This window comes from Suricata suricatta, chromosome 1, assembly GCF_006229205.1.
Source record: "Suricata suricatta isolate VVHF042 chromosome 1, meerkat_22Aug2017_6uvM2_HiC, whole genome shotgun sequence".
In the NCBI taxonomy this organism is placed as follows: Eukaryota; Metazoa; Chordata; class Mammalia; order Carnivora; family Herpestidae; genus Suricata; species Suricata suricatta.
This window is the reverse complement of record NC_043700.1, coordinates 99,129,556-99,152,397: the sequence shown is the minus strand read 5'-3', so window position 1 is coordinate 99,152,397 and position 22,842 is coordinate 99,129,556. Positions and strand designations below refer to the sequence as shown.

At 40.1% G+C, this 22,842-nt stretch overlaps 1 protein-coding gene across 2 annotated transcripts in view; it reads right to left on the bottom strand.

Annotated features, from left to right (window-relative positions):
• Positions 1-22,568, bottom strand: part of SEC24D (SEC24 homolog D, COPII coat complex component) — a 100,713-nt gene extending 78,145 nt beyond the window's left edge. The window contains exons 1-6 of one of the 2 annotated variants that reach the window (XM_029941571.1): positions 22,364-22,568; positions 20,062-20,220; positions 10,379-10,508; positions 4,284-4,432; positions 2,558-2,833; positions 2,190-2,320 (exon numbers count right to left, since the gene is read on the bottom strand). In XM_029941571.1, the coding sequence (XP_029797431.1) occupies positions 2,190-2,320; positions 2,558-2,833; positions 4,284-4,432; positions 10,379-10,508; positions 20,062-20,179 (804 nt within the window). In that variant the 5' untranslated portion in view covers positions 20,180-20,220; positions 22,364-22,568. The remainder of the gene's footprint in view (positions 1-2,189; positions 2,321-2,557; positions 2,834-4,283; positions 4,433-10,378; positions 10,509-20,061; positions 20,221-22,363) is intronic. The other variant, XM_029941578.1, reaches the window with a different exon arrangement.
• Positions 22,569-22,842: the final 274 nt, after the last annotated feature.

The following is a 22,842-nucleotide window of genomic DNA, read 5'->3' as shown; positions in this document are numbered from 1 at the left end:
ACAGTTGGGTACCAAATACCAGGCACATGAATGACACCATCAGTGGTGGCCCTCCCAAAAGATATATCCATGTTCTAATCCTTGAAACCTGTGACTATTACGTTACATGGTAAAAGAACTGATTATATTAAGAGCCTTCAAAGAAAGCACTTATCCTAAATTACCTGGGTGGGCCATGAAAGGAATGATGCATAACTTCATAATAGAGAGGCAAAAAGAGTTTTGAGATGCCAAGAAGAGAAGACACAAAGTAGAGGAGGTGATGTGATGACAGAGGCTGAAATAAAATAATGCGGCCATGGGGAGCCTGGGTGGCTCAGTCGGTTAAGCGGCCGACTTCAGCTCACGTCATGATCTCACAGTCTATGCTTTGAGCCCCATGTCGGGTTCTGTGCTGACAGCTCAGAGCCTGGAGCCTGCTTCACTGAAATCTGCTTCAGATTCTGTGTCTCCTTCTCTCTCTGCTCCTCCCCAGCTCACTCTCTGTCTCTCTCTCTCTCTCAAAAATAAAATAAAGACATTAAAAAAAATTTTTTTAAGTAATGTGGCCACAAACCAAGAAATGCCTGCAGCCACCAGATGCTGGATGAGACAAAGAATGGATAGTCCTATAGAGCTTTCTAAGGGAGCAGAGTGCTGCCAACACCTTGATTTCAGACTTCTGGCCACCAGAACCATAAAGGAATAAACTCCTGTTGGTTTAAGCCATCCAATTTGTGTAATTAGTCACAGTAGCCACAGAGAGTAAATATACCATCCTGGGCCATTCAGGTTCCAGCCAAGCCCCTGGCTGACCCCAAATGCACAAGCAAGCCCAGACCAAATCCATCAAACCTGGCACAGACTAGCAGAACTGCCCAGACGACTCATGACTCATGAGAATTAATAAATAGTGGCTGTAGGTACTGTTTGGTGGTGGCTTGTTACACAGCAAAAGCTGGCTAATACAGGAGTTCTTTGTACTCTTTGGGCTATCTCTTAACTTTTCCTACTCATGTTTATAGAACCATTTCAAAGATCTAAGTTTACTGCATCAACTTCATTATTATTCCAAAAGGACTACACATCTGTGCTATTGCTACAGACTTGCAGTTTCTCCTGAAGCAGGAATATATATTCCCACTCCATTGACCCAGGGCTTTGTCATGACTTGCTTTGGCTGAGGGCATGTGAGTGTTTGTGACGTGTACCACATCTAAGTGAAAACTTTAAGAGCTCTTGGACCTCTGGCCAGTTCTCTTCCTTTTCTTCCTTTCTCATGATAATCACATGTCCCAAACACAAGGTGCCCCTTCATGCTGGCTTCTGGAATGACAAGGGCACATGGAATATCACCTACAAACTACAGCTTCTACAGGCTACAGGTAACGTAAGTGATCAATGAAACTTCGTGGTTGTAAGTAAAACTGGGGATTGTGTATTATGCGGAATAACCTAATAGAAGCTGACTGATTCAGTTACTAAAGAGTAATCTTCCAAAGAAAATCACTTGGATGGTGAATAATGAAGTTATAGCTCTATTTTTTATATAAAATAATTTTCAAGAGGCAAAATGCAAAATGCTTTGTGCTTTCACTTCCTTTGAGCATCTTACTCTAATTGAAAAGGGTCCTTTATTTGTTTAAACTAGCATGTTTAGGGGCACCTGGGTGGCTCAGTCGGTTAAGCCTCCGGCTTCGGCTCAGGTCAGATCTCACGTTCGTGGGTTTGAGCCCCGCGTCAGGCTCTGTGCAGACAGCTAGCTCAGAGCCTGGAGCCTGCTTCTGGTTCTGTGTCTCCTTCTCTCTCTGCCCCTCCCCCTCTCATGCTCTGTCTCTTTCTGTATCAAAAATAAATAAAACATTAAAAAAAAAACTTTAAACTAGCATGTTTATATACTCTGACTACTAATTACTCATTAAACAATCAATAATCAGTTTATATATGCCAATATAAATGTCAATAGTATTGTTAAGTTTATGTGATGCAAAAAAAAAAAAATCTACATAGGCTTCCATCATGAAGATCCCTAATATGCCAGAACCCAATTCCCCACCCCCATCCATAAAGAAGGAAGCCTCTGTGTGATGGGTATTGTGCTTCAACAACAAAGGACAGGATCAATGCTAACAAACTGAAGAGTTTCCGAGACAGTGAGTAAAGAATGGTCCTTTGTGAGAGAGATGGTGGGAGTGAGAGAGAGCACTTACTGGGCTGGGGATCGAGTCAGGATCCAGCTTCCTCTGGAGCTGTGGTGGACCGGCCATCTGCGCAGGACCTCCAGGGAAGCCTCCTGGATAGGAGAGCTGCCCACCTGCCATCTGGGGACCATAATTGGCTGCTTGGAAAAAATTAAAAAAGAAATGACTAGAACATAAAGTCCCAGATATAGGGTTCACTGACCATATTATGCTATTCAGTCAAGCACGCTGCATTTGTTCATCTTATTATATAAGGCAGAAAGTTGAGTGTGAATATCTATAATTCCTCTTTTCTTTGCATTTGCACACTAATCAAAAACTAGCTTTCCTTAAAAGTAAGTGATGGATGCCTAGTAACACAGAGCAAAGCTGATTACCCTGCTGCGGCGGATATCCAGCACCCAGGCTCTGTCCTGGGAGAGGCGGGGGCTGGTACTGGGCATTCAGAGGAGCAGGCCCAGGGAACCCGTCCTGCCTGTGCGTTGACGGAGGCATGGGTGAGGCCCCAGGGCCGTTCAGTGTGGTGGGTGGTGGTGGGAGAACCTGAGATCCAGGTTGCATAATAGATGGCTGCGGAGGTCGTGGTGGACCCTGGAAGGAAGGCGCTGGTGGAGGGCCAGGGGGCGCCTGACCAGGAGGAGCCATGCCTGAACCTGTGTGAGAAAGAAGACCAGACCACTGAACACTGCATTTCTCAACTCTCCAACTCTACAAAGTACATAACAGGGACATAAACATAAACAGACATTTATGTATTCTGACATGAAACAAGAAGGCATACTTACACACCTTTTTTTTTTTTTTTTTTTTTGCTGCAAGATGAATCTTCATTCAGAAAGTTACACAAATGCTATTTGGGGCATTTTACACAACTGGAGAATTTTTAACATTTGGTGAGAAAATTAATGGGATGAATTTTAACTCTGTTGCATTAATTTTACATGATGCATGTCACTAATTAAGGAATTATTCTGGTACAAAATCTAGAAAATCATATAGAAGAAAATTTTATCATGTAACAAGCATGATCCAGGTAACTCATACATTCAATTATGAGTTACTTGTGGCCTTATTTGATCAAAAAGATTTCAGAATTAGGTAGAAATAAGGAAGAAGGAATGGGCCACTAAAATGTGTTTTTTTAATGTTTTTTTTTTTTAATTTATTTTTCAGAGAGAGAGACAGTATGAGCAGGGGAAGGTCAGAGAGAGAGGGAAACAGAGAATCTGAAGACAGGCTCCAGGCTCTGAGCTAGCTGTCAGCACAGAGCCTGACGCGGGGCTCGAACCCATGAATCGTGAGATCATGCCTGAGCTAAAGCCGGATGCTCAACAGACTGAGCCACCCAGGTGCCCCCACATGTTTTCTAATCATATTGGAAAGAGACGTGAAACCAGATTAGGTTTTCTATCTCTGATTGTGTGAAATTTAGTTGCTTCACTGAAGAATTATCCATCCTGAAATCAGTAAAAGATAGGAAATAGAGGGGTTTTTTACAGATACTTCTAAAAAACTAACTTCAAGTAATGGAAATACTCTTCATCAAAATCAATGGCTGACTATGCTGTTATTACAGTGAAGATTCCTATGACACTTGGAAGATACAGCATTTCTATTGGTACAACAAATCTCTGCACTGGAACTGTTTTCTCTCCCATTATTCTCTTTTCTGCCTCACAATATCTGAGCTTCCATTCTTTTCATGATTTAAATATAGAATCAAAACACATTGTGAAACAACAAGTATTATATTTTTCATTTTAGGGCCTTGTTATAAACAACACAAAGTTAAACTTAGCCTCACATTTCTTAAAATAATCTCATTGTTCTAATGTTTATTTATGAAGTCAGCAATTTTTTTTCCCTAATGTTGAACATAAGGTATTCTGAAGGTCTTTCAATTATTTTGAAATAAATGGCAGTATCATTTGGGAAAAAATCATTTATAACCATGCATAACAGATGATTTATATAAAAATGTCAAAAATTAAAACTTCAGTATGGTGTGCCAGAGTTAGGTTAGTTTAAAAAATAGAGAAAACCTTCCTCACTAGAAATGCTAATGAAATAAGCAGTCGTGAACACTAATAATGAAACTGTTACCATAGCTGTTGATGTGCATAGCATTGAGCTGACTGCCCAGCTGCGTGACGGTTGAAGAGGATGCAGGACTTGGATAAGATGATTGTGTCGAGGGCGAGTATGGTGCGTAGGAGGATGCTGCACTGTTGACGGGTGGAGGACCTGGAAATCTACGAGAGAGAAAAGAATATTAAACAATATCATAGTTTCATAAGAAATGATAAACAACAAATGCCAAAATCATGTCAAATTAAATAAGCCCATCTTGTGGGTACTAGGGAAATGACTGATATTTTAGGCTAAGTCTTTAATTAATCTCAATGTAAACTTAAAATGAATCATGAAGTATTATCTCATATCTATGCTCACAGGCTCAACATGTCAAGATCTTAGCAAAAATTCCTAATGTAAAAAGAGAACCAGGTTTGGAAACACAGTTGGGAAGCTCAGTCCACCATGGCCTTATCTGTACTGGGGTTAATGATCAATAGAACAGAAACTAGAAAAATAAAATGCTTTGTACCTGTATCTTTATGATCATTCTCCTTATACCCTACCCAGCTTTTTAAAATGAAATGTCACCTGCACAGTAATTTCAGCAAGCAGGACATTCCCTGCAAGACAAGACCTTAAAGTGAACAACTCAGTAAAAAGTGTTGAAATCATTCATTCTTTTTCATCTAAAACTTTCAACATGTTTTAACCTTTAATTTAGTTTGGACTTACTGTATGTTTATTCCATCTGAATAGTGTTCCTGTTGTAGTTAATCTGCTCAATAAAGATAAAGCTTTCCCTTCAAATTACATTATGACATTAATTTTTAATATTAAATAAAAATATTAAAAATTTCCAAGATAGTATACTCTGATTTTAATTTCGCCACAAACTGGAAACTATATCCCTAGTGGCCCACGCTCTTGCCTTCCATCCCTCAATGACACTTCAGAGGCTGGGAGCAGAGCCTGAGAGAGGCCAGTGGCTTGCTTGAAGTCCCACAACTTGTGTGTAACGAAACCAGGACTAACCTCTCCCTAGGTCTTAAGCAAGTACACTTTCCAAAACATCACACTAATTCTCTTCTGTCATTTTTCTCCATATATCTTAAATTGAATAATTCCTATAACAAAACTTAGAATTAACCTTCAAACCATTAAGCTATATGGTGTTAAGCATATTGCAGAATGATGATATCCCACACTTTGAGTTAAATGGATGATGATCCAAATGTTCTTTCTATGTAAAAGTACAAGCTATCCTATAGCAAATACTTGGTTATAAAGGGTTATAGAGTTACAATGATTAACACTTTAATCTAAACAATACTGCTTAGCAAAGCTGTCAATTTCCTCTCCTGTCAAAAACTGAAACCAGACCAATCAGTTACATTAAGCATCTTTTGATTTAAATAACTTTTGGAATGAAACTGAATAAAGATCAAAAATTAAAAAGTTAACTTCTCACAGTAAAAGTTTTCTTTACATCTCTAATTTATTAATGATACTAGGAGTGAAAAAGGCAGGGCAAAACATAACTCTAGTCTTACTGGACACATTTAAAATATTGTTGATCACATAGAAATGATTTCAAGAATTGTCTTAATGATATGTTTTATAAATTCATTGTTTGATTAAAAATCATTTTTTGAAAGAAATGATATTTTGTGTTTTTAGTCATGTGAGATACATACAAGAAATAATTACACAAAGGCAGAATGTACATGCTCAGTAAGGATGTATTAGTGGATGCAGCATGAGGTATTATAGGATTTGGATCTAAAAAGCACGAACTGGAAGCTAGCAGTTAAATTGGGGGTAGGGGGATATTATCCAACTGTTTAAGAAAAAAATTCTCTGAAATATGTTCACAGATTTCACAAATGTTAATAATATTTTTAAAATATAAAAGTATATGAACAATGTATTATGTAGATAGTACAAATAGGTGAAGTATGTTTCAGATGGAAGCTATGAAACAACCAGCCTCCAGTATCTTTCTTTAACGTAACAAAAGGCTGATGATTTAAAATACAGAATGAGAGAACACACAACCATTAGGCCATGCTTTTTGACCCATAAATACCACTTATTCATCATTGCTTAATATATGTCCTGTGAATTAGGCTTTAGAAATTTATGAGTAAATTTTTTTCCTAACCAACTTAAATGTTATAAATCTTAAACAGATTTTAATTCTAAAAGCAATTTTATCAACTTAAGAATAAAGTAGTATTAAAGGGCTAACAAAAACTCTCACATAAATAAGGGGAAATAAATTAACAGAACATTTTATGTTTTTTTTATTTATTATTGAGACAGGGAAAATCAAAGCATGAGTGGGGGAGGGTCAGAGAGAGAGAGAGACACGGACTATAAAGCAGGCTCCAGGCTCTGAGCCGTCAGCACAGAGCCCGATGCAGAGCTCAAACTCACAAACCCTGAGATCGTGACCTGAGCCAAAGTCGGCTACTTAACTGACTGAGCCACCCAGGTGCCCAAGAACATTTTAAACAGACAAATACTAAACATGGTTTAAGCATAGTTTAATATTTTTCAATTTCACTACTTTGCTAAATTAGTTAATCCAAGGTCACACAGCAGGGAGGTATCAGAGTTTTAAGTATGAGTCCAGGTCCTACAGCTCCCTGCCTGGAGACCCTGATATGTGACTACAGGCAAGCAACTTAAACTCCACAGCTCTCAGCTTTCAAACTGAAAAAAATGAACAGATAGAATGGAAATATCCCTTTCTGTGCTATAAATATAATGTGGTTAAAATTAAGAATCATATGATTTAAATATTTCTCACATTGATTCCTTCATTTATGTTTCTGAGCTAAGAAAACCATTCAATTCTATATTTTAATTTACTGTTTCACTGAATGCCAGAAAAGGGCAGATTCACCATAAAAAACAACAGCCAAAAAATTTTTTTAACATTTATTCATTTTTGAGAAACAGAGAGAAGCACAGTGTGAGTGGGGGAGGGGCAGAGAGAAGGAGGCAGAGAATCCAACCCAATCTGACGTGGGGCTCAAACATGAGTTCATGACCTGAGCCAAAGTCAGATGCTCAACCAACTGAGCCATTCAGGTGCCCCAAAACATAACAGTCAATAAAGAGTTACTACCAGAGGGTTAAAAAAACATGAACATGTAGGCTTAGTTTAGTCCTAACCCTCTGGAGAGTTGACTCAGTTGTCTGTGGCCTTCTCAACTTCAAATACTTATTTTTAACTTTGCAACAAATCGCTCAAATAGTGAGCTATATGCTGAAGTTTGTTACAATGTGGTGATAAGGTATTGAATTTTTCAAGACTGGCCTGAAGTAAAATCTGGGTTTTAAATACTCAGTCCATAGGACAAAACCTGTACCAAACATCACTGCTTTCTACACACACACACACACACACACACACACACGAAAACAAAAAAGAAATAAAGTGAAAACAATCATTTCTTTTCTTTTTCTTGCTCCCTCCTTTTCACTGCAACAAAGTTCTTAGCATATTTCACCTTATTGGCTTCAATTGGGAAGATGGGTCTCATCTTCGCACCTTCTCCCACCCCAATTTATCATATTTTGATCAAAATAGATAACATACAATTGACTTTTCCTCTTCTAATTAAAAATGGATTTTGAGTTATAGATTTTATTTACTAGATTAATCCCACCCAACAATAAGTTTGTAGATAACTTTAGTACTATTTACAAGTTTAAGACATTTATTCTGTCTTAGCTAAGATCAATAAGACAAATGACTAGGTATGATTTTTAAATTTTATAAAGCCCTGCCTGTGAAGGAGCAATATTTAAAAATAAATACTATATATTTTTAAATTTTAATCAACACAATAACTCTGAATTATATCTTGTTTTTATTCAACAGTTTAGATATGGTAAAAATTTAGAGATTTTCCTGATGGGTTCTCTAAGTACACATGGCACCGATGAAGCGCTATAATTATCAAGGAAATGTCATGAGCCATCTATGTAATCCCTGTGCCCTCTGTGCATAATCCCTGTGCCCTCTGCCCTTGCATTTAACTATATACACAGAAATATGTCCCATGAGGGCAAATTAGCATGGTAACCATGGACGCTGAGTCTGAATACTTGACTTTTCCATGACTTTTTCATTTTTAAATCCATTTCTAACCTTTAATTCACAGTTGAAATTGAAGCAAGTGAACAGTAGAGAGATGAGGCAAAATCTGTCAGGGTTACCCTGGGAACCACAATCAAAACAGAATCCTAGGTTGAGCTGTCATGAGTAGCCAGAATGAATAAGGAGGAAGGACATGCTACAGACAGTAGACTTTCTATAGCCACTGAAAATGGCGCTGATAACTGCTAACACGTACTGAGCCTTCCATGCGCATTGGGCACAGGAACAGCTTCCCAGCCAAGAGTAGCAAACATGTCCTGACTCTACACAGTCTACTCTCTGCACTGTGCCAGGCTCTGTGCTGAGCTCACAACCACACAGCGAAGGTCTGTCTGATGGCAAAGTCCACAGCTTATTTATTTCTAAGGAACTCTTGTTTCTTCAAGTGAAACAAATGGAAAGAACCAAAAAGAGAAATATAACCAGTGACCAAAAGCTTTCTTAGCTTCAAAACAGCTGTTTAATTTTTGCATTTCTTCCTTTAAAAAAAAAATCTGAAATAGTTGGCAGTTCACAACAATAAACTTTTCCAAATCTTTTCCTCTGTACTCTGGACTAGGCGTTCTATTTTTGCATTTTATAAGTGAAGAAAATGAGGAGGCCTAGAGGTCCAGAAACTTCACCAACATCCCGTAACTAGTTTTGTTTTTTGTTATTGTTGTTGTTTTGGGGGTTTTTTGTTTGTTTGTTTTGTTTGAGCCGGAAGAGGCATCTTGGTTCTGTCTTTCTACTCTGATCCTTGTGCCCAAGCTAATGAGAGGAGGCAGGGATAGGAGAGTCAGGTCCTGAGTCAGGCCCATTGACTTTGTGCTCCTTGTTTAAACCACAACCATATGTAAACCAAATGACTCAGACTCATTCATCCTGTTTCCTGCATTAACCTTCACGCTGTCTCACAGCTACCTTTCAATGATGAAGGTTATCATGACAAACAAGAGCCAGGAAGTATAAACCTCACAAATGGCCTGTAAGAGAGTTAACTTGCCGATGTTTAAAATTCCAAAGAGTTTTCCCACTAATGGGGACTACTCTCAGGCCCCTTGAAAGGATAACTAAATGGCTTCAGCAGCAGCTGGGTCCAGATTCACACTGAGGGGCTATTCCTCCCCCCACCCAACCCTACAACCTAACAGCTTGGGAAAGGAACCTGGGAAATGAAGCCTCCAGGTAATCCTTGGAGAAGTTCCAAAGTAAACACTACATACAGCTTGGCACTAGGATTCTCAACAGCAGCAGCCCATAGGACAAACAATAATGGGACTTCCAGCAGCGAAGGTGTGATGTTGGCTCCCTTCCCAGGGGACAGTCCCCAGTGGGGTACAGAGCTCTACGCATCTACTACATCTCCTACCTTGGCTTCTTCAGGCCTGCTTTCAACTTTTTCCTTCCTGAATTTATTATAGAAACACAAACAGAAGATTTATCTCCTCTGTTGTTTTTACTATTGCCCTGCATTTCAAAAATCTTTCATCAGCATCTAATCTGTCTGTGTACCTTCCACATCAAATCCAGTTTTTACCATTGGCCACAATCTGGTTTAATTTTTAAAATATTTATTAAGCACCTACTGGCAGTGAGATCAGGTCTACGAAGGATTCAAGAAGATAATTTAAAATTTATTGGGGAATACAGGCCATAGACATCTGAAGGAATTAGAGATTAATACAGAACTCTAAAACAAGATGACTATAATCCAAAATTAAAAATGTGTGGTACTGACACAAGTAATTTTTTATATAGTTTTAAATATGTACTAGTATTGTTCTTCCCCTCCCCCCATCTTTTCTAAATGCTTTGTTTCTTTCTTAGTGCAGTCTTATATCAAGTCCTTTCAAGGGTATGGGCAGAAGCAAAAAGTCAAACTTTCAATCAATAAACATGCAAGTTTAGAAGGGACTTGTGAGACCATTTTAGTATAATATGCAAATGTGGTTTGATCTACCTAGCTTACCTTTGGGGAGGATGCCCTTGGGCATGAGCTCCATTCTGGCCAAGCTGATGGGGTCCAGGAGGTGAAGGACCCTGAGGCAACATCCCCCCAGGGACAGCAGCCCCCAAAGGCCCTGCTGGCTTCATCATACCTACAAGAGAAGGGCATTAATTTAGAAGAGTATGAATGTACAAAGAGAGAGGATGCCATGCCATTAGGTTAAAAATGAAAACTAGGAGGGGAAGAGGGGGAGAAATGGGTTAAGACAAGCTCTCCTTAAAATTTGCATTAACCATCATAGACCTATCAATACCAGGTTCTCCCATAGTTATCTGACCATCATACTGATAGGAGAGCAGAAAAGGAGAGAATCGTTTCAATACTAAAGAGAAATTAAAACAGAAGAAATAAACTTGCACTTGGTAGAAGCACCTTGATAGAACACACAAAGAATGCTAGAATGTGAAATGAAAAAATGCCATTCTGGATTTCAGAAAATAACTGAAAAAAAAAAAACAACACAATATGAGGTATCATAAAGAGCCTAAATCTAACTATGGGAAGAAAAGATCTCTGAAAATGCCTTTGTTTTTTATTGTTTTTATTTTTATTTTTTTACTTTTGAGAGAACACACACGCACACATGAGCTGGGGAGAGGGAAAAGAGAGAGAGAATCTAAGTAGATTCCACATTCAGCACAGAGCTGGACATGGGGCTCAAGCCCATGACCCTGGGATCATGACTGGATCCGAAATCAAAAGCCAGATGCTCAACTGACTGAGCCACTCAGGCGCCCCTGAAAAATGTCTTTGAATTGCAGCATGAGGAAAACAAAAGGAAAGTAGCATCTGTTTTTCCAACAAATGCAAAGCAAGCCTTCAGTGTTAATAATTCTTCCAGGATTCCACATAGCTGGGTGATAAGCAATTGAAGAATTGTTCAAGTCAGTCATTACACTCAGTCATATACAATGTGGGGTCCCTTGTGATGAGTACATGCTCCTGGCAGTAACTCTTTTCATTTGCAAGCCGCTTTTCTCAAACAGATCTTTAAAGGTCTCTCTTTAGAACTATTTGCAGATACTTTTCTCTTCTAGAGAAATTGTGGTACAGGAGAAAAATCACTGAGCTTGGGTCAGAAGAGTTCAGGGCCTACGCAGCTATTTACTAGCACATGTATGGTACTGGGTAAGAATTTTATCTTTAAGGACCTCAGTTTCCCCTCACTGCATAATGAAAGGTTTTGAGTAGATCATTTGTGACAACATATGTCTTTTATATGTTCTCTCCACCTCCAATCTGCATGTTTTGTTCTAGCTCATTCAAGTTACTTTTTCTTTTTAAGTTCATTTATTTTTTTGAGAGAGAGAGAGGCAAAGAGAGAGGGAGAGAGAAATTCCAAACAGGCTCCACACTGACAGCGCAGAGCCCAACACAGGGTAGGAACCCACGAATCTCGAGATTATGACCTGAGCCAAAGCAAGCGTTGGACACTTAGTCAACTGAGCCACCCAGCTGCCTCTCATTCAACTTACTTTTGACCCTACCCTCCACTCTGACACCATCATCAGTGACCTCCTAGATGGCTTCTATGCACTTCTTCACTTGGCCTCATGATGATATTTCATATCCAACATCTCCTTTCTTCTTTTATCTTCCTCTACAGTTTATTCTCTCAGATAGCAGGAGAATTAACTGGATGACCATGTAGTTGCCCAAGAAAAGTTTCTTATATTATCATCAATTATGATGATACTTTTGAGAGCATGCTTTCAGATACTTGGGTAATACAGAATGTAATATAACCAGTGAAATGGCTGTATTCATGAATATTATTGAAACTTTCAAAAAGGTTTTCTTAAAATGGGATTCCTCAAACTTAAGAAAAATGTTATATTAACTTTACAGTCAGTCTTATTTAGCAATTTTTCATATGTTAAGAAGAAAAACAACAAATATTATTTTTAATGCTTATTTATTTATTTTGAGAGAGAATGATCTAGTGCAGCAGGAGAGGGTCAGAGAGAGAGAGAGAGAGAGAATCCCAAGTTGACAGAGCAGAGCCTGACTCAGGGCTCAAATTCAGGAACCGTGACCTGAGATCAGAACCTAAGCACCCCTATTATTCTTATAATACCACATTTTTATATAACATTCTAAACTCCAAAGCCAGCAAAGTAACAGCAAACATGAGACCTGCAGTTACACAGACTTGGGTTTGAATTCCTTCCCCATCAGTTAACAGCTGTGACTCTGACAAGATACTTCTGTCTTTTGAAACCTCCACTTTTAACACTATGTTATGGCAGAAATGCTCCCTGTTTCCGAGGACTGTTCTGAGAATTGAATAAGGCAATAGATTTAATAGCACCCAGAAATGCCTGATATATAAGGTAATCGATCAACAAATCTTTGTTTCTTCTCCTCGGACCATATCCCCTGACCTCCTTTTGTCAAGGTTTATATTCTAACAGAACATATGCACCATTAATTATATGTACGCTTGCATTTCACTTTTGAAACCTTATTTTGAACAAAAGTGGAAAATCCACAACACTAGTACTAAAATAATAATTACATGTACCGCAAGAAACCAAAGATACTCCAATTCCTTAAGTAATAGGTAAATACCAATTTTATCAACAACCTCATATATTTACAGAAAATAAAAAAACAGTTATCAGCATTACTCATGTCTGGGTATTCCCATGTGTATCCATAAGATGCATATGTTAGTAAATTTCTAGTTACAAAAACAAAATTAAAAAAAAAACCCAGCTTATATATATTCAAGCAGAATTATTATACACCAATTTCACTAAAATGTTCTTTCCCTTTTGTTTTTGAAAATCAACTCTGTGGCAACATTTAAAACTCATTCTTGTTCAACACACATTCAATATGCCTTTGAGACACTGAGAGCTCTTGTGGGATTCACAACCATGTACAGAAATAATGACAGTGTCATGTGATGAGTGTTATAATATGCAGAAGGACAAAGTAACTCTTCCTAAAGGAATCAAGAAAAAGTTCAAAAAGAAAGGACTGCTTGAGCTGAATCTTGCAGGACAAGCAAGAGTTTTCTTAATGTAGAGACAGGATAGAGGGTTTCTGGCAAAAGTGAAAACTCTAGCAAAGATATGAAAAAGCACACCGTGGTCAGGGACAGGTAGAAGGTTCAGTGCGAGGAGATTATGAGATTGTCAGGCTGCAAAGTCCTGTGTGCCATTTGGACTCTATCCTCGGGGCAAAGAGAAATCAGTATCACTATTATCTGCAAAGTCATGGTCTTCAGCTGGTCACATTCCAGGTATTTTCAAAAGTGATCAGTGATAAAGAGAAGTTGAGTTCTTTATAGAGCAGTATGAGAAATTTTGTAAGAAAAACCATACCATGAGAAAGAACTAATAACTATGCTTATGCCAAAAGAAAAATATCTAAAATCACAAACTGGTCTTTAATATGGTGGCAGATATAGACTAGCTTACTCAATACCAATTCCATTTTCCTTTGTGGTTTGCTCTTCTGTATGGTCCAGAGCTGTTAAGATGGAGTGTCCACTACATAAACCTCTTACAAATGTGGTTGCCATGTACTCTAAATTCAGCAAAGCAACACACGTCTGAGAGACCCTGGCCAGGAGGCAGAAATGGTGGTTTTAGGGTAGAAAGGCAGTGGCTGCTAATGGAATGGTCCTGTGTGAGGTGAGCATTTCTATAGACTGCGGAGTCCCAAGCCTGGTTCTGGCTTTCTCTGTATTCTCTTAGCTTCCTGATACTCTTTAATAAGTTGCTTTCTATGATAGCAGTAGTCTCTGTTACCAACCTGTCCAAAACAACATCACAGAAAAGTATATCTTGGACTTAGTCCTGGATCTGACAAACTAAAACCAAAATTAAAAACCATTTGTGAATAAAAAGTTCACCTTTTTATTGTAAAGGTGCTTTTTATTGTTTTATGTTGTCTAATTGCTGTGGCGAGGACTTCCAGGACTGTACTGAATAAAAGTGGTGAGAATGGACCACCACGTGCTGCTCCTGACCTTAGGGGGAAAGCTCTTGGTTCTTCACCACTGAGTGTGATATAAGCTTGCATTTTTCATGTGAGGCCTTATTACATTAAGGTGTGCTCCCTCTACATCTACTCTGCAGAGAGTTCTTATCATGCATGGATGCTGTACTTTGTCAAATGCTTTTTCTGCGTCTATTGAAATGATCATATAGTTTTTGTCCTTTCTCTTGTTGATATGATGTATCACACTGTTTTGCAAAAACTGAATTGAATCTATTCCCTCGCATCTAGGGAATAAATCTCACTTGATTGTGGTGTATGATTTTCTTAATGTATTGTTGGATTTGGTTTACTAATATTTTGTTGAGGATTTTTGCATCTACATGAGAGATATTGACCCATAATTGTCCTTTTCTTTGTGTGTGTGTGTGTGTGTGTGTGTGTGTGTGTGTGTCTGTCTGGTTTTAGTATCAAGATGATATTAGCCTCAAAATGAATTTGGAAGTTTTCCTTCCTCCTTTATTTTTTGTAAAATTTGAGAAGACTAGGTATTAACTCTAGCAAAATTAGTCAGAGAAAGAAAAATGCCATATGATCTCACTCATATGTGGAATTTAAGAAACAAACGAGCAAAGGGGGAAAAAAGAGACAGTGACAGAGAGACAAATCAAGAAACAGACCCTTAACTACAGACAACAAACTGATGGTTACTAAAGAGGAGATGCATGGTGGACGACAGGTGAAACAGATGATGGTGATTAAAGAATGCACTTAGCATGCTTAAATAAATAAAACAAATAAATAAAAATAAAATAAAGATAAGTTCCCTATTGGATGGACATGTAGTGACTACTGTTTCTGAGGCACTGGGTCTGGTGGTGGTCATATAGAAGTTTGCTATTTATTATGAAGCCCACCACTTCCATCTCCCTACCTTAGTTCCAGGACAGCAGTAGTTCTTGCCTCTCATCTTCCAGACCAGTGGTCCTCATCAGGGGTGATTTTGCCTCTAAAGAGACATTTGGCAATGTCTAAGATTTTTGGTTGCCACAGCCTGGGGACTGGGCTGGAGACGGGAGGGGGATGGGAGGTGGAATGCTGGTATCTACTGAGTAGAGGCCAAGAATGCTATTAAACATCCTTCACTGCACAGGACAACCTCCCACAACAAAAAGTTAACTGGCCCCAAATGTCAACAGTGTGAGGATGAGAAGCCCTGTTCCAGTTCTGATGCCTCTCCACACTTTCTAATATGGAGTAATAACTTTTTTAAATATACATGGGATCATCACCCTTCCCATCTTGAAATGCTTCAGTGGCACACTACTAATGTAAAATAAAGCCTAAATAAAGTCTTAAGGTGACCCCACTTTCCACTCCAGACATATCCCTCATTGCTGGCACTCTACATCTCAGCCACGCTGACGCCTCCTGCAGGTACCCCAGCAAGCTGCCTCCCTATCTGGCCAACTCTTACTCATCTTCCAGGTCATTTCTTCCAGGAGGATTTCCTTTATCCAGACATCTTGGTTATGTGTCCCTGCCATGTGCTTCCACACCACCCCCCACCTCCTATACTACCGCCTATATAGCCTCTGTCAAGGTACTTGGTGCATGTCCCATGAGGTAAGTAAGTACTCTAAAGGCTGAGAGTAGGTTTATTTTGTCTTATTCATCATTATATTGCCACAAGTATTTTGCTCACTCAATAAATGTGTTAAATTTGTTACTACATAGCAATAGCATCACACAATAGGCACAAATGGAAGAATGGTCTATGAGAAACACAAAACAAGAGTTAGCACTGCCCATAACTATGGTAGAACAGATCCTTCAAGGAACCACAACCTGATTGCCTGTGTCTGCCAGAAAACCAATAAAAGGAGAACTAAAAGACTAGAAAAGAAGGCACCTGATGACTGAAGATTAGGAGATCTAGGGTCCTTCATCCCAGAGAAATAAAGGCTAGGGTGATGTAATAACAGCTTTAAATCATTCAACAAAGGAACCATATTTTACAAAAATGTATATTTACAGAGTCTGATAGCCTGGTATCCATCTGAGAATTGAATATGGAGGAAATGGTTTAAATTAAAGTGTGAAGGATTTAATCCAACAGAGACAGTTTCTTTGTTATTATTGTTTTAATAGTGGTGAACACCAGAGAGTTGCTGACGAATGCAGCAGCTTGTCATTCACACATTCATTTAATGGGTACTTTCCCTGCTTCAGGCGCATCGATTACAACACAGAGTGGCAAGTGATAGAGAGGCCTGCACAGGTGTTCGAAGAACACAGAAGGAGAAAAGGACTTACAGACAAGCTTGAGAAAGAACAGTGGTCAGAAACATCCGCAGGCACAACACGGGAAGTGAGTCTGAAGGAGAGTGGAGGTCATGAAGGCGTGGATCCGCCTTCTGGTAGCCCGGGGTGCAAATGAGAGCACAAGCACACACCAGGCTCTAAATGACTGACGACTTAGCACCACTACAGTAACTGGTACGATAACTTGGCAGATGGAAAAAGGAAAATGGGTAAATTAATGAAGGTCTAAGGAGCTATAAAAGGTTTTAAGAAAAAGAAAACAAAATTAGATTTGCATGCTATAAAAAAAAAAAAACCCTCCAGGAGCACCTGGGTGGTTCAGTTGGTTGAGTTTCTGACTCTTGATTTTGGCTCTGGACGTGGTCTCATGGCCCCTTGCTGGGCCCCAGGCTCTCACGGAGCCAGCTTGGGATCCTCTCTCTTTCTCTGCCCCTCCCCTGCTCATGTTTGCATGTTCTCTCCCTCTCTCTCTCTCTCTCAAAATAAATAAGTAAACAAATAAACAAACAAATAAGTAAATAAATAAATAAATAAATAAATATCCCTCCAGCACAGGACTGGATGGTCTGGAGAAAGGCAGTACTGTAGAGAGAGAATGGTTAAGAGACTAGTTTAGTAATTCAGGTGAGAAATGGATGGCTTAAACAAGAAGCGTGACAAGATAGAGTGGAGGAAGCATGTAGGAAGAGATTTACAATTTCCCCAAAAGAAACTGGGAGGGGGGCGCCTGGGTGCCTTAGTAGGTTAAGCATCCGACTTCAGCTCATGATCTCACAGCTCGTGGGTTCAAACCCCACAACAGGCTCTGTGCTGACAGCTTAGAGCCTGGAGCCTGCTTTGGATTCTGTGTCTCCATCTCTCTCTGCCCTTCCTCCAGTCACACTGTGTCTCTGTCTGTCTGTCTGTCTGTCTCTCTCTCTCTCTCTCTCTCTCTCAAAAATAAATAAAATTTTTAAAAAAATTTTTAAGAAATTGGGAGGATAGTTGGATTCAAGGTAAAAGGGAGAAAATGTTTTTCATAGTGAAAGTTTCTAATTTGAATAACTGAATGAATGATGACAACATTGGGTGAGATATGGAATGCCTGGAAAAAGTAGGTTTTATGAAAAACATTCTGAATTATTTTGGACATGATGAGTTCAATGTGCCCACGTACACAGGTGAGCAATTGAAAATATGGGTCTGGAGCTTAAGAGAGACATATGGGCTAGAGAAATAGATCTGAGAGACTAGTACTTCATACGAAATGTTACAGCCTGAGGAAAACCCTATAGAGTGAGAGGAGAAGAGAGATGATGACAGAACAAAGATGGAGAGGGGTGCTTCACTGGTTCAGTTGGTGGAGCGTGCAACTTGATCTCAGGGTCATGAGTTCAAGCCCCACGTTGGGCATGAAGATTACTTAAAATAAAAAAAAAATAAGAACAAAGAAGGAGAAAAGCAATACTTAGGGTCATGTAGAAGGGGTAGGGGGCTCATTAGAAAAAGATGTCCAGAAAGCCACCAAGAAAAATAACAACAGATGTACCACTGGAACCAAAGGAGTAGAGAGTTCTGTGCCAACAAGAGCCGTGAACAGTGTCAAATTCAAAAGATGACAGGAGAGTGTCTACTGCTTCTGGTATTAGGGCCACTGATGACCTTGGTGGGAAAAGGGAAGGGGTAGATGGGGTCTAAGCTATAGAGCAGAGACTACACTGAGCCATAGAGGGACTGAGAGGCAAGGATGGAAAGTCACTGAGGGAAGCAAGTAATTGCTTAAGAACATGGCTGTGAAGAGAGAAAGGAAGGGTGAATGATACGGAATGTTCTACTTAGGTGTGTATTAGAGTTTGTTGTTTGTTTTCTTGAGGTACTTGGGTGAGAATCCTGGCTACCCCACCAGCTCTGTGACCTTGGATAAATCATAGTATACCAGCCACTCAGTTTTCTTAGCTGCAGAATAGGGCTAATAATCTACTGCATAGCATTGTGTGAAGATTAAATAAAAATAATGCACATAAAGCTTTCAGGACCAGTTTTTGATACATGGTAAGCACTCAAAAAGAGCAGTTTATAATAATCGTCATATACAAAGGCAGAGGGGGAATGGACCAATGAATAGAAAGAAACTAGAAAAAGACAGCTCCTATAGGGTCCAGATCTATAAATATTATGGGGAAGATTGGTTCTCAACAAGAGGGGGATACCTCATCTGAAGGTTTTTAAAAATTAGGGGCAGACTAAATCACACGAGTCACTTTCCACAGGAAATTCACAGTCTTTAGAGCATCTTCTGAAATAAATTTTGTGTGGTTGCTTCAGTCAAGCCTCCCTACAGGGCTTTCCTCACCCTGCAGTGACTTCGCACTCCATACATGCTATCCAGCAGAGCCCAGATTCTACACATCTGAGTCAGTCCCAGTGAGCCCTAAGAGACACTCACTGATTTACACAACGATTTGAGATGAATTCCTCAGCATTCTCTCAGGATTCCCAAGAACTGTCTTATATAAATATTATTAGTAAATTTGGGACCATTAGTCCTGAAACATGCACTTACTAGCCTTACCCCTGACGCTGAAACTTGGGTCCCTCAGAGCAGCCTCCTGATAAAAGGAGGGGAGTTCATGGTGTCAGCTTCCATCAGAGCAACGAATGGTAGTCCCACTCCATTAGTGATTTCAATCAATAATGATTTCAAGGTAAGGCCATGTGTTTATTATCACTGAGTAATCTTTGATATACGAAGCTCATCATATTTTTCCAATTTCCAAAGCCTGGTTTTCGTTTTTGATTTTAATTTTATTACTTTTTTTATTTATTTTTGAGAGACAAAGAAAGACAGTACGAGCAGGGGAGGGTCAGAGAGACAGGGAGACACAGAATCTGAAACAGGCTCCAGGCTCTGAGCTAGCTGTCAGCACAGAGCCTGACACGGGGCTTGAACCCACAAACCTGTGAGATCATGACCTGAGCCGAAGCTGGACCCTTAACCGACTAAGCCACCCAGATGCCCCTCCAAAGCCTGGTTTTTAATATTATTGCCAAAAACCATTTTGGTGTATGTATATATTTAATAGATAATATATATGGTATATATGATATATATTTATGTACTTAGTTTGGTTTTTTATTGAATGTTTAAATAACGCCACACAACTGATTAACAGCAAGAACAAGTCTAATGGTAAAAGTCTAATTGGCAATAACCAAAATGACAATGTAGGCTTCTTATATAACATACTTTCCTAAATAAGCCTATACTCTCAAACCCCTGCATCATATAATGACCATTCAACACTCCCAAAGCTGCTCTTTCATAATATCTTAAGTCTCTGAGTACTGAGAATCAATAATCACATACAAATCAAAATAATGCACTTTACCTGGTGGGGAACCTACAGGAGATGGGTCCCCATAGTGTCCATAATGTGGTGGAGAAAGGCCTATTCCAGGCTGTGACTGAGAATAGGGGGGTGTAGCCACATATCCTTGTTGACTCATTATGAAAATATCATTCCAAGAGATAGCTCTACAAAAGAAGCCTGCAACAGAAGAAAACAAAACTGTCAACAAGAGAGTTTGAATTACTTAATGCTATTAAAATATATGAACACTGTTAAGAAATATTTATAATGGTTTGAGGAAAATATCAGGTGCATGAGACATCTTCATATCATACAACACATCATATCATTATCCCCTAGGCTCTAATCATAGCTCTATGGAGCTCAGTGACTCGCTTCTATAGGCAAATTCTCAGGCATAAAATATGCATGACAAGTTGCCAATCACTTTTTCTTTGGAAGAATGAACTATTTCACAGATAGTCTCCCATAAATGTATCTACTCTTCTTGCGCCTTTGGTTCCCATGGCCCTGTTTCAGCACAAAGCAAACCACTGGCAATAATCACAAGTCATTCAATTGACTGACCAGCAGAACTGCCAGTAGTCTGCAATCAAATGTTTTGTGGTTTATGTCATTTCAGTGCTATCTTCATTAGTAATTTTACTTAGGCAGTTAGGACGAAGAGAAATCAATAGTCCAACAAATATAGCAGAAGATAAAGAAGTTTGATAAGAGACTTATTTTGTGAGTCATGAAATGACTAAGCCAGGGTGCAGCCTACCACAGTTTGGGAGTTGTCAGTGGTTTCTCATTCAGAGATGACAGACTCTCTTTCTAATTTAAATATCACACCTCTAAGAACATATGCACGTATGTTTAAGAAATAAAGGAAAAAAAGCAGTTTCATATATGTTCAGGCACACACACACACATACAACATACCCCCTTGATTCTACTCAGAAGCTAAACATCAATTTGTTCTATATTTTCCATTTTTTCCAGGTTTCAACAGACAAGAGACATTTCATAGGCCTATTCTCAAAAAAAATTTTTTATAACAAAAAAAGGCTCTGAATTCTAGCAAAGGAAGGAGGCTCTGACTATAAATGTACTAATACTTAGCTGTGTGACATGGAATAAGGTGAAGAACCTCTCTGGGCCTCCAGTTCCTCTTACAAAATAAAGCTTTTCAAGATTTCTGCAGATATAAAACACTGATACTACAATTTCTCCCCAGGATAGGAATATCCTTCCTGTTGTTATTTTATGATACTACCTTTTAAGGTAAAAGTTCGGTGATACCTGCCAAAGACTTGAAATAGACCTACATTCAGAAAATGTCATTCTTCATTTGGTTTCATTTTCCTATTAAACTATGAGTTTCCAAAATTAAAACTACCAAGTGAAAATATTATGAGATCACTTTCTTTTTGGAAGGAAAGAACTGGAGAGAGGAGAGACAGGAAAAAGCCTGTTGGTCCACTTTGTTACTGACAACAGTTTTTCCCTCCTCCCACGTGAGCAGAGAGAGACGTGGCAGCCTGAGCTTTGGTCAAGCTCATCCAACCAAGCACATTTCGGAAGTCAAGCACACACCTACGCAGCAGCCTGTTGCTGAGTGACGGAGAGGAAAGGCAGGGATGTTCACTCGGAGCAGCAGGAAGCAAGCAGTCGGGTCCCTCTTAACTGGCCCTGGCAGGAATTTGCTTCCTCACGCAACCCAGTTTGCCACGTCAAACTTCCCCACACAGCACCAAGTTACAGAAACCTGACTCAGCTTCAAGCGGCGACATGGCAGAAAGCCACTTGGCAACAGCAGGCCTAGGATCAAAATCTGGGGGAGCCCCAGGCCACTGTCACTGGTCAACTATCGCCAAGGTGTGCCTCTCGCCCTGGACCAGGTTCGGATTTGGACAAATCGGTTGCACTATCAGGATGTCCCGAAGCTTGAAGACACAGTTGCCATTTTTACTATGAATATTTCCAATATTGCCTTCCTCCAAAAAGAAAATTAAGTTGATACGGAGACAAGAAAACCGCTGGCAGTGTCCCAGAAATCCCGGGGCTAATGAGGACCCTAACCACGCAGTCCCAGCATCCCAAGACAAAAAGATGGGGGCGGGTAAAAAATGCCCACGCCCACCCACCCCACCCCCATCACTAAACTGCACGAAAGGGCTCAAGGAGCTAAGTATGAGCTCTCCTCTGCTCCCCTGCCACAGGTTAGCATCCAGCCTCTCGCCAACCCCCATCCCAGGCCCGGCACCGCACCCCGCTCCAGACGTGCCTGGGGAGGGGCTGTCCCGCCACAGCGTAGCTAGGCAGGGCGAGGCATTACCTGTTCTGCTCCCGCACGCCGCTAGACTTCCGAGAGCCTGCGCTCTGCTCCTAGCGCCGGCTGCCCCCGGTGACCCTGCTCCCGCTGCGGCCGCTGCTCTCGCGGCGCCTTTCCCCCGGCCCTGTGTCCCCACAGGCTGGTCTCGCGCACCGAGTTGCAGCTGGGCTGGGAACTGCCACGTCAAACACTCTCCTGGCTGCGCGCCCCCAGCGCCGGGGCTCAGACCAGCTGCCGCGCACCCGCGGCGCACGCGCACAGACCCGATGGGGCGGGGCCTGGCCGAGAGAGCTGCTGGCGTTTTGGCAGCCCGTCCTCCCTTTTTTTTTTCTTGATTCGCCTCTTTCGATGTTTTCTGTTTGTTTGTTTGCTTGTTTGTTTCCCTACAACAGGTCAAAATGTTAACGCTGTTTCTAAATCACAGCAACACTGTCACAGTGGAGCCGTGAAGGAAGGCGGGAGTACGTAATGAGGGTTCATTC